Source organism: Cavia porcellus, unplaced genomic scaffold, assembly GCF_034190915.1.
Source record: "Cavia porcellus strain 051 isolate PalLab524CR breed Dunkin Hartley unplaced genomic scaffold, mCavPor4.1 scaffold_19, whole genome shotgun sequence".
Classification (NCBI taxonomy): Eukaryota; Metazoa; Chordata; class Mammalia; order Rodentia; family Caviidae; genus Cavia; species Cavia porcellus.
This window is the reverse complement of record NW_026947502.1, coordinates 64,281,434-64,297,002: the sequence shown is the minus strand read 5'-3', so window position 1 is coordinate 64,297,002 and position 15,569 is coordinate 64,281,434. Positions and strand designations below refer to the sequence as shown.

The window sequence follows — 15,569 nt, the reverse complement described above, 5'->3', positions numbered from 1 at the left end:
GGAGTTTTTTGTGTTTATGTTCATTAGAGAGATTGGCCTGTAGTTCTCTTTTTTGGTTGGAACCTTCTCTGGTTTTGGTAACAGAATAATAGTTAATGAGCAGCAGACTTGACCAATGTGAGGGCACAGCTCCAGAAATAGAAAACAAGGTCAGTTTAGTAGATTATAAGCTCAATGATAGCCTAAAAACAAGATACCAAATAGCTATTAAATGACTCACCAAAAAACAAAACAAAACAAACAAAACAACCCTCAAGCCTGGCATGTTGGTATAATCCCAGCACTTAGGAAGCTGAGACAGGAGGACAGGCATGAGTTTGAGCTAGCCTGGGCTACAAAATGAGTTCAAGTTCAGCCTGAACTGCATTGGAAAAACCTGTCTCAAAAGATAAAAATAGGGCTGGGGATTTAGCTCAGTGGCATAAGCATCTGCCTTGCAAGCAGGCGGTCATGAGTTTGATCCCTGGTACCGATAAAAATGAAAAAGACAAAAAAAAAAAAAAAAAAAAAAAAAAGATAAAATAAATAATTAAGAACCTCAGAAATACAGAAATAAAGGGAAAAATTAGAGGATGACTCAGAAGGTATAAAAATTTATTTACTGAAATCACAGCAGAAATTTTTCCAAATCTAAGACAAGAATAAGTACAAGAGGAATACAGGACCACATAGCCATGAGCAGAAAATAACTTCTCCATAACACATCAAAACTCTGATCAAAACTCCAATCAAAACTCCAGAAATGCAACGAAAGGAGAGAATACCAAATGCTGTTAGAAAAAAACAACAAGGTACCTATGAAGGCAAGTCCATCAGAAAAACTTCTGGTTCTCAGAACAAATCTTACAGGTCAGGAGACCGTGGAGCAAAATTTTTCAAGCCCTCAAAGAAAACAATTATCAATGTATGTCCTAGATTTTTATTTATTTAATTTTAGTTTTTTGGCTTTGCTTTTCTGTTGTTGTTGTTTTTGTTTTGTTTTTGAGGCAGGGTGTCACTATGTAGTTCACACTGGCCTTGAACTCACTATATAATCCAGCCTGGTCTTGAACTCAGCAACCTTTCTGCCTCAGCCTCCTGAGTGTTGGAATTACAGTTATATATGGCTAATCTAGGCTGCAAAATTAGTCTTCAAAATTGATGAAGTAAAGCAAAGCACAAGGTCGTGTGTTCAATCCCTGGTACCAAAACAAAAAAACAAAACAAAAAAACCCCCTATATTGCCTGCAGAACACACACCTCATCCAAAGGCCAGTACACACACTAAAAGTAAAAAGATAGAAAATGATATTCCATTCAACTGCCCCAAAACAAACAGCAATGGCTATCTTTATTTTCTGATACAGCAGACTTCCAGCCAAAATTGATCAGTAGACACAAAGATAGCCACTACATATTAGTAATGGGAACAATTCAACAGAAGAGGTAACAATTGTAAACATATATGCATCAAATGTTGGCATCTTTATCTTCATAAAACAAAACTATTAGACCTGAGCCAATAGTTACCAGTACAATCATAGTGTCTTCAGTAGACCACTGTTACAATTAGATCAACCAGACCCCCCCCAAAATTAGAGTTAAATCAAACCATGAAAAAAATGGACTTAACAGGTATCTACAGTGTTTTATTCAACAACAGAATGCATTTTTCTTAACAGCACATGAATTTTTTTCCAAAACAAACCATATCATAGGCCACAAAGCATACTTAAATAAATACGAAAGATTTGAAATAATATGATAGTATGATACATACTATCATAGTACAATGAAGCTAAATATCAACAGCAAAAAGGCCACAGAACAGGGGTTGAGGATTTAGCTCAGTGCTGTAAGCGCCCACCTGGCGAGTGCAAGGTCGTGAATTGGATCCTTGGTACAAGAGGGAAAAGGAAAAAAAGGAAAAAAAAGCCACACAACCGCCAAAGTCTATGGGATGCAACAAAAGCAGTCCGAAGAGGTAAGTAAGTAGCTCTAAATGCACATATAAAAAGAATAGAGCAAGCCCAAATAAGTAATAATGATGCATCTCACTCAAGGTCCTAAAAACAAGAAAAACTCAAACCTGAAACTAATAGAAGGAAAGAAATAAAATTAAAAGGATCAGAGCGGAAATGCACAAAATTGAGATGGGAAAGCGATCTGAGGATTAGGGAAGACAGGAGAGTGGAAAAGGACAAGTATTAAGGATCAAGATGCAATATGCATACGTACCAATTCCCCAAAGATGAATATATTTACTATGCATCACAAACATATACTAATTTAAACAATTGGGGGGAAAAAAAAGCCTCAGCATCATGTAGACACCACCAAAGTCTCAGAGCATGGACAAAATATAAACATATCTTTTGCCAGAATGTAACATGGCTGAGAGGGCATTCGTTTTTCATTCTAACAATAGTCCATTTCCCCCAGCAGAGTCCTCATTTCCATCTGAAACCTGGTGAGCTTGGCTTTTCTGAACGAGTGTAATGTAAAGAGGTGCTGCTGAGCAACCAGGAGGCTTGCCACCGAAAGGCGAGCCTGCTCCAGGTTTGTGTATCGCTGCTGCGTTTCGCAGAGTCCCCCCTTCTTGGGGAAAATCGCCCTACAAGCCGTAGCCGGAAGAAGGGAAGGAGGTGTGCACCGAGGCGCGGGGTCCTGACCAGAGGAGTTTGGGGCGGGATGCTAGAGAGTCGCTCCACTACCCGTGTGTCTTCACCATGTTGCTTAGGGGCTTGGCCCGGGCTAGTAGGGCAGGAGCGAGTAGGACCCCTGGCAGGGAACTCTGCTTCCTTGCACAGCAGGTATCTCCAAGAGAGCTCTCAGTTGGTAGGCCCTACACCGCTCCAGACTCAGGAGACGCGACACGCGCCGCCCTCTTCGCTCCCTCCCTTTTTCGCAGCGCCCCCCGCAGGAATTCTGGCATGCAGCATAATGATTTCCGGGCGGGCCAGCGGATACAAAAGACCAGCGATTTCCTAGCTAGTAGAGTGTGGCTTCGACTACATTTCCCAGTGGCTGCGCGTTCCCGGCTCTGTTTCCCAGAAGCGCACGGGCCATACCGGAACAGGCCTAGAACTCCATTTCCCAGAGTGCCGCGGGCGAGCCCCGCCTCTCCACCTGGCCAGCGCTGGGCGAGAAGCATCTCCGCACCGGAAGCGGCTCTTCTGGCGGGTGGGGCGGACTCAGGTGAGACAGCACGGCACTGCCAGGGGAACCTGGGGACGTGGCGCAGAGACAAAAACCCTCGTGCAGCTGGGGTCGGAGCCGTGGGTGGGCACTTGGGTTTAGGGTCTCCGTGGCTATTGGTCAGTCCGGGTGGTCGAGGACGCGGAATGTGGGGCGAAACTCCTGTCGGGTTGACGGTGGGGGCTCTGCAGATGGAGCAGTGCAGATTTCCAGGATGCGTTCTCGAGGGTGGCAGCACCCAAGGCCGTCCGGCCAGCCAGACTACCTGTCTTGGAAGAATCAGGATGGCGAGTGCTCTCGGGCACCAGTCTGGGCGAGTATGAATAGGGCTGCAAAACTCGGCACCTCCCCTTGCCGGTCTGTAGCTTGTGGGCTTTGGCTGGAAGCAGCCCCTACATCTCATCGGGACGCCCCATCTCCAAGTTATGTGCCTCCCCTCTGGTCTGTTGGAGAGCATAGAATTTATCTTTTTTCTGTCTGGTGGGGTCGTGCGTATGGATGGTAGTCTCCAGGGCACTGCGGCGATCCTAGACAGAGACCTTCCTAGAAAGGGGTGGGAGCCTGGGTGACTACATCCAGCTGGGTCTGCCTGCTTGCCTTTGTGGCCTGTTGACTCTTGCCCCAGGATAATAGGGTGCTGGAGGATGGAACCTGGAGAGTCTCAACCTCACTGTGACCCTTCAGGTGCGGCCAACATGGGTGAGCCTCAGGGGCACATGAAGATCCTAGTGACAGGGGGCTCCGGACTGGTGGGCCGAGCCATTCAGAAGGTGGTTGCAGATGGTGCCGGCCTGCCAGGAGAGGAATGGGTGTTTGTCTCCTCCAAAGATGCAGACCTCACGTGAGTTGAGACTACCCTCAGAATTCCCCAACCCCTCATCTCAATGCCCTCTCCAGACTTAAAAGCCAATAGCCGCAAGTCTAGGCCTTCCTTGCCAGGTAGCAGGCCTGGCCTGGGTGTGCTGGTTGTGCTGGTTGTGCTCGGGGTAAACATTCTCCTGTCCCTTCTCGGAAGTCCACACCCTCCCTTCCACTAGGCACAGAGTTTAGCCTTGTTCTGTAGCGGTCTCTACTGCCATGCCCCACCCAACTCCTATACCCACTATCCCTATCACTACTGCTAGTTCCCTCAGGCCTTTCGGTGGCCTTTGACAGTCTGGCTCCCCACTCAGGGATGCAGCACAGACCAAAGCCCTGTTCCAGAAAATCCAGCCCACTCATGTCATCCATCTTGCTGCAATGGTGGGGGGCCTGTTCCGGAATATCAAGTACAATTTGGACTTCTGGGTAAGTTGAAGGGACAAAAAGCTGTGGGATCCAAGAGGTGGGAACTTCCTGGTAGGCTTTCCGCTCTCACAGGCTCATGTTCCCACCCCAGGAAGTTCCTGACTTGGCATGGGTTGGTGGAGGCAGCCCTTGGGGGTAGGCTTCCACTGGCCCACACATGTTGCTGTGGGCAGAAGGACATGCAGATGGGCCTGGAGGCATTTGCCTCCTACAGTGCCTCCAAGACAAAGGCTGTGGAGCTGTGGCTCCACACAAAGGCTCTAGGATTGGTGAACTTGAAGAAGCCAGCATGTGTCCATAATCTTTGGTGCTGGTTTTTGCATCCTGAACTCCTTGGGCTGCCAGAGCCTCAGGCTTCCAGGATGGTTCTGGCCATGCTTCTCTGAGCCTCATCCATCACATACTCTGGCATGCAGTTTTCTGTGATGCATGCCCTGAGGAAAGGGAGCATAATGTAAAGAGTTTTCCCCCTGCTGACTGTGAGGTGGTTGGCCCACCTGCCTCTGGACAGTAGCCTTAGTCCCTAGCCAGCCTGTACCAGGCAATGGTATCAGCAGGGGTTCCCACCAACAGCCTGTCCCTCAAGGCCCTCTTTCTCTGTATAAACCTTTCCGGCATACTGCCTGGCTACCACTTCTCTCCTCTTTCCTGTCTCAAGACCAGTCCAAATTTCCTGGCTATCTCATATTGATTTAGGGAAGTGAACTGGAGCCACGGGAGCTAATATAGGCCATGGGAAAAAGAGCTAGGTGTGGAGCTTCTATGTAAGTGGGAGCCCCACCCAGAACCAGATTGGGCTTCCTGGGTTCTTTCATCTACCATCTGCCTGGCCTCTGCAGGCTCTGTGAGAGTGGCAGACAGAACTCTCTTACAACCTTTTTGGGGGTAGTGGTTTCTATAAGATTATACTGGGAGGCTGTGTCTTATCCTGGGTACAGGACAAACAAGTGCAAGTACTGCTTATGTTCAGGGGGCCAAGGTTTGTCCCTGCCTCTGTCCTTGGAAGAGCAGGCCTATCATGGCAGTCTGATTGCCCTGGCTCTACCCCTGCAGAGGAAGAATGTACACATCAATGACAACGTCCTGCATTCTGCCTTTGAGGTGGGCACCCGCAAGGTGGTCTCCTGCCTGTCCACCTGTATCTTCCCTGATAAGACTACCTATCCCATCGATGAGACCATGGTGAGGGATGGAACTTTCTGGGGGTGGCACCTGAGGTGTGGGCAGAACCAGGATGTGAAGTCCTCAATGCTTCTGCTCCCACAGATCCACAATGGGCCTCCGCACAGCAGTAATTTTGGGTACTCTTATGCCAAGAGGATGATTGACGTGCAGAACAGGTCCTCCAGCATCCTGCCCACGCTGGGCTGGGAGAGTGGGTATCCCACATGTGGGTGGGATCAGCTGGGTGGGCACTGGTTTTTATGCTCCTTGTTTTGCATCTGTAAGAGGCTAGTGGTGACACAGCAGGCTCAAGACAAGTGAGAACAGTAGTTGCTGTCCCGCTGCAGGGCGTACTTCCAGCAGCACGGCTGTACCTTCACCGCCGTCATTCCCACCAATGTTTTTGGCCCTTATGACAACTTCAACATCGAGGATGGCCATGTGCTTCCTGGCCTCATCCACAAGGTGCACCTGGCCAAGAGTGAGTGTGTCCACCCAGCACACACCCAGCCTGGGTCTCCACCTGACCGGGTCCCAGCTTTCCTGGGAGGACCCGGCCTGGCTGGAGTCTTCTGACATCTGCCCTTCCCCTGAACCTCAGGCAGCGGCTCAGCCCTGACCGTGTGGGGCACTGGGAAGCCACGGAGACAGTTCATCTACTCACTGGTGTGTACAGGGGAAACATAACCCTTCCTCCAAAAGGTGCCTGTTGGACTGTCAGGGAGGCTACAGCATGAAGGGAGGCTGAGTCGGGCTCAGTGGGAGAAAGAGTTGCCTGGAGGAAGGACCCTGTCCAGGATGGGCCCTGGCTGTGGTCTGACTGAGCAGACAGTGTTGTGGCCACCCCAGCAGGGGCATTGGTCATCACTGTGGGCTGTGACCTGCCTGTCCCACTTGTAGGACCTGGCCCGGCTCTTCATCTGGGTCCTGCGAGAGTACAGCGAGGTGGAGCCAATCATTCTCTCAGGTGCGCACCCTCACAATGTGTAGGACAGTGTCTGTCCTGGAATACCTGAGGGAGGCTGAGCAGGAGGCTTGACTGGCCACTGACCCATTGCTCTCCACAGTGGGTGAGGAAGATGAGGTCTCCATCAAGGAAGCAGCCGAGGCTGTGGTGGAGGCCATGGGCTTTCATGGGGAAGTCACAGTATCCTTTGCCTCCTGGGATTCGGTGTTGGTAGGACACCACAGAGGGGCACTGTGCGCTTGCCCCCCTATGTAGGACAACTGAGTAACAGCATTTTATTTGCTGGTAGTGCTTCCTCTGGCTACTGGGTAGGCGGAGGGTCTGCCCAGGCAGAGGCAGAGGTTCAAGGCTGGGTGGTGGCAGGGGTGTTCCCTTTGCTGTGGCCTTGACCAAATTTCCCAGTTTGATACAACGAAGTCAGATGGGCAGTTTAAGAAGACAGCCAGCAATGGCAAGCTTCGGACCTATCTGCCCAACTTCCAGTTCACACCCTTCAAGCAGGGTGAGCCTTAGCTCTCCCATAGTACTGCCCTAGACACACTCCTGCGGACCTCTTGCCCGCCCTGCCCCTTTGCACCTCTTCTGTCCCCTACTGTGGCCTCAGCTCCCTTACTGTGGGGTGGGGATGGAGTGCCTCTCAGACTTGGTCACTAGACCCTCATCAGAGCCTGTACCACTTGGGAGGTGACTTTGTGTCCCTGGGGCTTCCACCTGCTTCGCCTTTTCCCATCTCTCACCTGTCTACTGGCTTTCATCTGCCTTCCCCACAGCTGTCAAGGAAACCTGCACTTGGTTCACCAACAACTACGAGCAGGCCCGGAAGTGAAGTCATGAGGGGAGCAGGTGCTTAGCTGGCAAAACCCAGCAGCCCCTGGCCTCAGAATTTGTCAGGGGCCAAGGTTACTGCCCAACAATCGGGCCCATATCCTACCCCCTCTGCTGGGGGCTTCAGGCAGCAATACCCCTGTTCCGTCTGTCCTCAGGGAAACAAGGCCCAGGTGGCCCAGCACCTCCCTCCCTGCCTTAGTCCACTCTGGTCCCACTGTCCTGAGTCTAGGACTCAATAAAATGCATTTTCATAGGTCTGGACTCAGCAGCTTTGTGCCCATCTCTCTCATACTGAGCACTGTCTGCCCACCCTGACCAGCCCCAGGATGCACTGTGCACTTGCTCAGTCCCTGAGAGCTGCTGGGCCTAGAGGCTAGTGATGTGAGCAGTCGGGGCACACACTGCATATGAACTGTTAGTGGGATATGAAATGGGACAGGGCATATCTCCAGTGGTCCCAGGTAGACACATGGCATGATTGAACAGAGGATTGGGTGACCAGAGTTTACCTGGGTTCTGCTTCTGCCCTGAGGACATTGAGGAAAGAGGCCAGGTCTGGATATGGACATACTCTGGGGGGTGGTGCTTGTGTGGCCTCCCTGGGACCCCATCCTGACCTTGTAGGTCAGCTCCAGCCACCAGAGAAGTGAGCACCATGGCCTTCCCAGTCTTAATAGGAAACAGCAAAATCCCAGAGGCTGAGTCCCCTAGGCAGTAAAGGCAGCACAGAGGTACAGGCTTAGGAGCGGTGGGCTGGTGGAGCTGAAGTGCCATGGGGCAGGTGGCATTGAGCTCCTTGGCTTGTCTCACTGTAGTTCTGGATCATCCACCTGTGAACCTCACGAACCTTGATTCCATCCCAAGACAACTGGGTTTTGTCTTTTATAATGACATAGGGATGAAGACTACAGGTCCCTTTCATCTCCCTTCAGCCTGGGAACTGAGCTATCAGGATTACCTGGGAGCTTATAAGAGCAGGGATTCAGTTTGCTCCCAGAAGTCTGTGGAAGTGGTTGGTAGGATTAGAGGATATAGTGAAGATAGCTCCAGGTGGGGAGTGCAGGGTGCCATTTGTGCAAAGCAGAGACCCTAATTTCCAAGGTTGTCAACTCATGATCTCTTACAGCCTCATAGCTAGAACTTTCTCGCAGTCTGTTGCCTCCTCCCTCTGTCCCAGAGCTCCTCTCCGAACAGCCTGTGGTCTCTTGCCGTCATCTGCTAATGCAGCCCCCAGTCTCTCCTACACTGTCCTTGGCATTCTCCCTCTGACCCCGCCCCCGGAATAGGTCTGAGTGGTTAAGGTCCCCTCCCCAGGCCTGGTAAGTCCTGATGATAGGTAGCCAGCCTGGAGTTTGCCTGTCCTGCCTTCCCATAGATTTGCAGTTGCCCAACTGTCATCAGTGTGTGCTAGCTCAGCAAGATGTGCACTAGATGTGCACTGATATCTAGGATCAAGGATCAAAGACAGTGTGGGGTCGCTTCCACCCCCACCTTCTATCTTTGGTGCTTCTTTTTTTGGAATCCCAACCGGCCCCATCTTGGGTCTGTTTGGGGCACTCCCTTGTTGAAATACCTCTGTGCTGCTTTGGGGGCGACTCCAGCCACAGGTTTCTCAGACTAGTGCTTAAGACTAGTTCCCCACCCTTCGCGACCCTTCCTCTTGGAAAAATCACAGTCTGACCATCTTGGGAGCCTCCAGAATCCTGCTGTGTAGCATCGCTACGCGCAACACCAATTCAAGTGCTTCCTCGCTTCGACCCGCCCCTCAACTGGATACGTTGTGAGCCCCACCAGCAGGTTTCTTTCCACCAATAGGCGGTGGAGGACCGTTAACTCAGCCAAATAACAGCGAGGGGTGGGACACAATTCTGTAGCTGAAGAACCTCCAGCGTTATGGCTGCTGCGGGCCCGAATCCGCAGCGTGTGGGCTTCGTGGGCGCTGGCCGTATGGCACAGGCCATAGCGCAGGGCCTTATCCGAGCAGGTGGGTGGCGGGCCCTGGGTGGGAGGCTCCGCTAAGGCAGGAACACACTGGACAGGCGGGAGGGGCGCTCCGGGCCCGCGCTGGGTTGGTGCGGTGAACCCACAGAGACCCTGGGCTGGCGCAGACAGCATGGTCCCGGGAGTCCCCACTGTCCCTGCGACCCCACGTCTGGGTTGGCGGCCCTTCCACTGGAAGAGAGAGGGCCAAGCACGGCGTGGACCTGCGTGGGGCGTCCGGAGCTGCTGCAGTTCAGCGGCTAGAAAGTGAAACGGGCTAGTCCAGTGGGACGCAGGTGAGGAGAATAAAGGACATTTCGAATTTGGAAGGTTTGGAAAAAAAAAAGTCAGACGTCTTTTTTTTTTTTTTAATGGATTACATGTTGAACAAGTACTAGTTTGAATATATTGGTTGAATACAGTTAGGATTAACTTCACCTGTTATTTCTTTTTTTTTTTTTAATGTGAGTACTAGAAAATGTATAGTTACAAAAGTTTCAAATCACTTTTTCTTTCTTTCCTTTTTTCCCCCCTGGTATTAGGGATTGAACTCAGGACCTTGCACTTGCCAGGGACTGAAGTCAGGCACTTTGGCACTGAGCTGTATCCCTAACTATATATCTCCCCCCCCCCAATCATATTTCTGTTGGACAGTGTTGGCTTAGTGCCAGCAAATATGGTTGACTTACTGTTTCTACAACCTCTGTCAAGTTGACCTTTCTGAACTCTGATTCTTTTTTTCTGTTTGCTCACCGGCTCCACTCCTGGTAGTGAGCAGCTTTATGGACATTCTGAGCCAGATAATTCAACCTGTGTGTTGTAGGGCATCTCAGTAGCACCTCTAAGGTGCAACAAAGTGTCTCCAGACACTGCCAAGTGTCTGCGTGGTGGGGTTGTGGTCAGGACCAAAACATTTAGGTGAAGACCCCTGGTATACAGCAGAAGATATTAATGCTACTCTAATACTACTGCACTGTATTTAGAAACAGGTGAGGGCTTGTGACCTTTAGCTGTCTGTCTTTGGCCACATTTCAAAATCCAGAGGGTTACACTCAAGCAGAAGATAGTTCAATGCAAGTTTCAGGTGTCCAAATATTTCCCATGGCTATGCAGACACTCATAAAGAATTTTTTTTTAAGCTGTGTAGTTCAGGCTACCCTATTGATCCCAGGATGGCCTTGAACTCTCAGAAATTCTGCCTTGCCCTCCCAAGTGCTGGTATTACAGGTGTGTGTTATCATGCCTGGCATGTGTACTGAGTGTTGACCCCACTCCTGGGTGTGTGGCTGTCACTGGCACATGATTAACTACCCTGTGTTCAGGTTCTGGTGCGTACTTCTGTCACAGATATCTAAACCAACCTCCCCTTCCCCTGCCTTACAAAGACAGATGATTTCCACCAAGTGGGCATTTAATCTACCTTTGGCTATCTCAATATACTTAGTCTTTTAGAGGAACTTGGTCCCCATAGAGCCTTCTGTCAAGTGCTTTTGTACCCACCATGCCACCCTCCAGGCTCAGTGTTCTCTCTGGGATTCTACTCCTTGGGCAACAAGCCTAAGTGCTACAGGGAGCTGTTTTTTTCTGGGAGGCAGGGACTCCTGAGGTCTGTGTCCTCACAGGACCAGGTAAGATATAGGCCCTTTGTCCAGCAGCAGGCAGGTGGCAGTTACTGCCTAATAGCATTGAATGGATTTGATTGTCTGCCCTATGTGGATGAACTACCCTACTTTAAGTTCCTTCAGTGTCTCAGTCCAGCAGAGATCACAGATGGCCAATCTTGACTGAGCCTGAGAAGCTAGGCAAGATTTTTCCCTTTGCTCCCAATCCCTCACTTATTCTCTGGCTTTGCCTTTCTCTCCAGGCAAAGTAGAAGCTCAGCAGGTGCTGGCCAGTGCACCAACAGACAGGAACCTTTGCCACTTCCAGGTGAGCAGGGACCAGAGTGGCTTCTTTCTCTGAGGCACTTAGTAGGACCCGGGAGTCTGGCCTATTTAGTGGAGATTTGAGACTGTCTTGGCTGGGGTGAGGAAGGGAAAGGAATATCAGAGGCCAGGAGTAAGTCAAGGTTGTGGAAGAACCCAGCAGACACAAGTGAGTGCCAATGTGTACACATGCTTGCAGTGCTGGGGTAGGCAGGGATAGCATGGACATTCTTTGGGACAGAGGACTCAAGGAAGAATAGGCTAGGGAGTAAGAGGAACAGTGCTCTTTGGCTGAGTCTTTGGCTTTGGCACATATACTTGCAGTGCAAGAGGCCTGAGGGGGATGCATGGGGTATAGGGTGGCCTGTACACAAAGAACTGGTATAGGAGAACACCCCTCATGCAGCCCCTGGTCTGGTCCCCATATAGGCTCTGGGCTGCCAGACCACCCACTCCAACCAAGAGGTGCTGCAGAGGTGTTCACTGGTCATCTTTGCTACCAAGCCTCAAGTCCTACAAGCTGTCCTGACAGAGGTGGCCCCTGTGGTCACTGCTGAACACATGTTGGTGTCTGTAGCTGCTGGAGTCTCTCTGAGAACCCTGGAGGAGGTGAGTGACCTGTAGAGATGAGACTTTGACCTCAGAATGGGCTCTGATGGTTGGCTTCAGGTTCCAGATAACCTTCTACCCAGCCTGCAGAAGCGGCCAGGTAGCCCACTTAGATTAAGTGGTTAAGTTTAGGGCTCACTCTGGCCATTGTGCCTAGGAAGTGAGGATGGGAGCCTGTAGCTGGCTGAGGTGTGTTGGCCTGGCAGAGCCTCATCCCACAAACTGCCTAATTCTACCCTCTCTCTGGTCAGCTATTGCCTCCCAAAACACGAGTGTTCCGGGTATCACCCAACCTGCCTTGCTTAGTCCAGGAGGGGGCCATGGTGATGGCACGGGGCCTCCATGCTGGAAACAGTGAAGCCAGACTCCTGCAGAACTTGCTAGAGGCCTGTGGGCAGTGTGAAGAGGTGCCTGAGGCCTACGTGGACATCCACACTGCCCTCGGTGGCAGTGGTGTGGCCTTCGTGAGTATTGTCTTCCCTTCAACCCCGGTAGGCAGGCCTTCAGGAAAGACAGGCCCATCAAGTTCCAGTGATAGCCTTTACCCTCAGACTCGAGCTCTGGAGCCTCAAGGGTTTATCCACAGGCCACCTATGAGCTCTGCCATCCCTGGAAACCTCATGCTTTGGTGGATCTTTGAGGCCAGGGTCTTTGCACAATTTTGACCATGGCCACAGGTGCCTGGTCATGGCCTTGGCCTTACTCCTCAAGGTTGTGGGCCTTCTCCAGACAGGGTGCTGTGTCCAGGGGGATATTGGCTTTTCCCCCACCTTGGTATGGGGATTGAACTCAGGGCTTTTGCACTGACCCATATCTCAGTCCATGTTTATTTTGAAATAGGATCTAAGTTGCTAACTTGCCCAAGTTGGGCTTAAATTTGTGATTCTCTTGCTTCAGCCACCCAGCATTACAGGTGTATTCCACCTTGCCCAGATGGAATATTGACATTGGCCCCCTACTCCTCATGCTGCTGTTATAGGTGTGCATGTTCTCTGAGGCCTTGGCTGAAGGTGCTATCAAGATGGGCATGCCCAGTAGCCTGGCCCACCGAATTGCTGCCCAGACCTTGCTGGTGAGTGAATTGTTCCCCATGAGAATGTCAGAAGAGTCCTGGCTTGGACCACCTGTAATGGGCAGGAAGACAACAAACCCAGAGTGAGGTTGTATATGGCTGCCCTATCTCCTCTGAGTCACTGCCCCAATACCCTTCTCTCCAGGGGACAGCCAAGATGCTGCTGCAGGGAGGGCAGCACCCTGCTCAGCTTCGGACAGACGTACTCACGCCGGCTGGCACCACTATATATGGCCTCCATGCCCTGGAGCAGGGTGGGCTGCGAGCAGCTGCCATGAGTGCTGTGGAGGCCGCTACTTGCCGGGCCAAGGAGCTCAGCAGGAAGTAGGGCCCAGCTTCCAGAAGAGGCTACCTGCTCCTTTCTCAGCCAAAGCCCACAAGTGCCAAGTACTGCCGTACATGCTCCTCTAGTCCTCTCTTGCCTCTTTCTTAGGGACCAGCTCTATGTCTGTCCACATGAATCTCTTTCTTCCTCTTATGCAGGAAAATGCAGCCCTACCCATGCAGGCCTCCCCCCATCATGGTGGTGGCTCAACCCCTAAAGAGCCCACTGTAATGGGTCATGTTGGTTGTCAGGTGCCTGCAATTTGGGGCAGTTTGAGGACATGAGCAGAGCTAGTGGCTACAAAAGCAACCAGACCTGGTCTGAGCTTTGGATTTCCCAGCAGCTCCCATCCCAGCTCTGAGAACAACCTTAGGGTCATTACCCTTCCTCTCCATAAAGCCAGTGGCCAGTGGCCATTGCCTAGCCCCTACAAGGAGCTGGAGCAACTTATAAGATGTTGAGCAGCAAGCAGATGCTGTGGGCTTCCTAGGGCTGAGAAGGATGCTGTACCCAGGAAGCTATAGCTCTGTCAGCCAGATCTGTTGAAGCACTAGGGCAGTACCAGGTGGGTACTAGGCAAGTGGAAAGGCTGGTTGAAGTTTGGGGTGTGTGCCCTAGTCAGATGGAAAACTACACCCCTACATCCCTTCCTCCTGCAGATCCTAAGCTCCTGGTACATGGTCAGATAGACCATATAACCCTCCTTTAGGTCAGAAGTCCTAGGCCCCGTGCCCCACATGGGTCTCTGCAGGATTGAACTCTTTGCAACATATCATTTAACAGCAGGTTAAGAACACAGGACTAGAAGAGGAGCAAGGCCATAGAATTGAGGTCAGGGACTCAGCCAGTGAGTGGGGAGGGTCCAGGCAGGCTACCTATAGCTGTGATCCCTGCATCTGGCACACAACCTCCTGAGCCTCCTTGGCCATAAAGACCCCAGGGTGCTGCACCCTACCCTCCCTGGCTCCAGATGAGGCAGCTTTCTGAACCTGTGCAGTATGCCCACCCTCTGCGGTCCTAGTGTGATTTAGGACAGTTTTGTAGTGCCATCTGCTAGCTGGGTGATGTTTAGTCAAGTTAATCCCATCTACACAAGAGACAATGGCACTATTGGGTCAGAACAGGATGTCTCATCATGTACAACTCCTCCATCACACCTGCCATTACCCTGCCCTACTCCCCCTAGAGCTGAAGTCCCCCCATCCAGATCCCTTCCCTCAGCTTCCCACCTGTATCCCATTCCTAGATGGCTGCTCTCAATGACTGCTTAGTCAAACCTATCAGAAGGGCTGGCCTGAGTCTAGTTTACATTCTGGTTTCCTCACTTGTGAAATAAAGATGTTTTACAATGCTAAAGGAGGTTTTTTTTTGTTTTTTTGGTTTTTTTTTTTTTTGGTACTGGGGATTGAACTCACGATCATGTACTTGAAGGTAGGTGCTCACACTGCTGAGCTAAATCCCCGGCCCCCAAGGAGCTACCTTTTGATCAGAGGCTGAAAAGCGTAAGTTCAAGAGCCTGAAACCCTCTATCCCAGGACGTTGGGCTCAAAGATATTTTAAAGCGGATAAGAAAAAAGGGGGAGTGGGAATTTAGCTCAGCAGTTCAAGTGCTTGCCTGTTAAGTGTGAGGTCATGAGTTCAATCTGTGGTACCCCCCCCCCAAAAAAAAAAGCTGGTAAGGGCACAGGTAATACAGGGAGCAAAAAGTTCCACCCTTGCCACAGGTCACTATCACCTGAGTTTACACAGATAAGGGACTGCCAGTTTTCCTGCATCCTGATGTCACTCAAGGGCATACAAAGCCTGGTCTAGGGACCCAGGGTGTGAGGCAGCCTGCCTGCATCCACACTGATATAAAGGCTTATCTACCAGAATTGCTGAAACTGAGCCAATACCTATTTCTCACTGTGACCAGGGTAGTCAGATTAGGAGAAGACTACTCTATTGCCCAGTCTTGGCCTTGAGCAGGCTGCAATGGAGTCCTAGGCCCAGCTGGTGATGATCCAGGACAAAGACTTGGTTACTCAGGAGGGTCAACTTTGGTGGGAGCAGAGTTGTGATCATGTTTTCCAGGCCTTCTGTTCACCTTTAGGTAATCAAAATTAAATGACTGCTTTTCAAGGTAGAAACTATAGAATGTGGTCATGGTAACCTCTTAAATGATACTGTTCAGTTTTGGCTCCCACCAGTCTATGGGGTATTCCAGAGTTACAAAAGAAGACTTAAAGAGGGATG

The 15,569-nt window shown here is 50.9% G+C and overlaps 2 protein-coding genes across 8 annotated transcripts; both read left to right on the top strand.

Annotated features, from left to right (window-relative positions):
• The first annotated feature begins 2,912 nt into the window (after positions 1-2,912).
• On the top strand, positions 2,913-14,690 carry Pycr3 (pyrroline-5-carboxylate reductase 3). Of its 2 annotated transcripts, none has more exons than XM_023562351.2 (6): positions 2,913-3,177; positions 11,268-11,332; positions 11,758-11,937; positions 12,189-12,401; positions 12,917-13,009; positions 13,155-14,690. In XM_023562351.2, exons 1-6 carry the CDS (start codon positions 2,913-2,915, stop codon positions 13,335-13,337), a joined length of 999 nt encoding a protein of 332 aa, XP_023418119.1. In that variant the 3' UTR covers positions 13,338-14,690. The 2 variants fall into 2 exon arrangements, with proteins under 2 accessions (XP_023418119.1, XP_003463716.1); XM_003463668.5 differs by lacking the exon at positions 2,913-3,177 and adding an exon at positions 8,727-9,407.
• Gfus (GDP-L-fucose synthase) lies at positions 3,061-7,676 on the top strand. 6 transcript variants are annotated; one of them, XM_013145719.3, is made up of 11 exons: positions 3,061-3,177; positions 3,862-4,018; positions 4,350-4,464; positions 5,476-5,646; positions 5,731-5,804; positions 5,976-6,109; positions 6,230-6,294; positions 6,529-6,595; positions 6,696-6,775; positions 6,998-7,097; positions 7,366-7,676. In XM_013145719.3, exons 2-11 carry the CDS (start codon positions 3,873-3,875, stop codon positions 7,419-7,421), a joined length of 1,008 nt encoding a protein of 335 aa, XP_013001173.1. In that variant the 5' UTR covers positions 3,061-3,177; positions 3,862-3,872; the 3' UTR covers positions 7,422-7,676. The 6 variants fall into 6 exon arrangements, with proteins under 6 accessions (XP_013001173.1, XP_063087261.1, XP_063087262.1 ...); XM_063231191.1 differs by having other exon boundaries at positions 3,177-3,261; positions 5,476-5,565; XM_063231192.1 differs by lacking the exon at positions 3,061-3,177 and adding an exon at positions 3,179-3,261 and having other exon boundaries at positions 5,518-5,565.
• Positions 14,691-15,569: the final 879 nt, after the last annotated feature.

Coding starts and splice junctions, on each gene's coding strand:
- Gfus (XM_013145719.3), top strand. CDS start 3,873: ATGGGTGAGCCTCAGGGGCACATGAAGATCCTAGTGACAGGGGGCTCC. Junction 5,805..5,975: donor ATGATTGACGTGCAGAACAG/GTCCTCCAGCAT, acceptor GTCCCGCTGCAG/GGCGTACTTCCAGCAGCACG. Junction 7,098..7,365: donor GTTCACACCCTTCAAGCAGG/GTGAGCCTTAGC, acceptor CCTTCCCCACAG/CTGTCAAGGAAACCTGCACT.
- Pycr3 (XM_023562351.2), top strand. CDS start 2,913: ATGCAGCATAATGATTTCCGGGCGGGCCAGCGGATACAAAAGACCAGC. Junction 11,938..12,188: donor CTCTGAGAACCCTGGAGGAG/GTGAGTGACCTG, acceptor CTCTCTGGTCAG/CTATTGCCTCCCAAAACACG. Junction 13,010..13,154: donor TTGCTGCCCAGACCTTGCTG/GTGAGTGAATTG, acceptor CCTTCTCTCCAG/GGGACAGCCAAGATGCTGCT.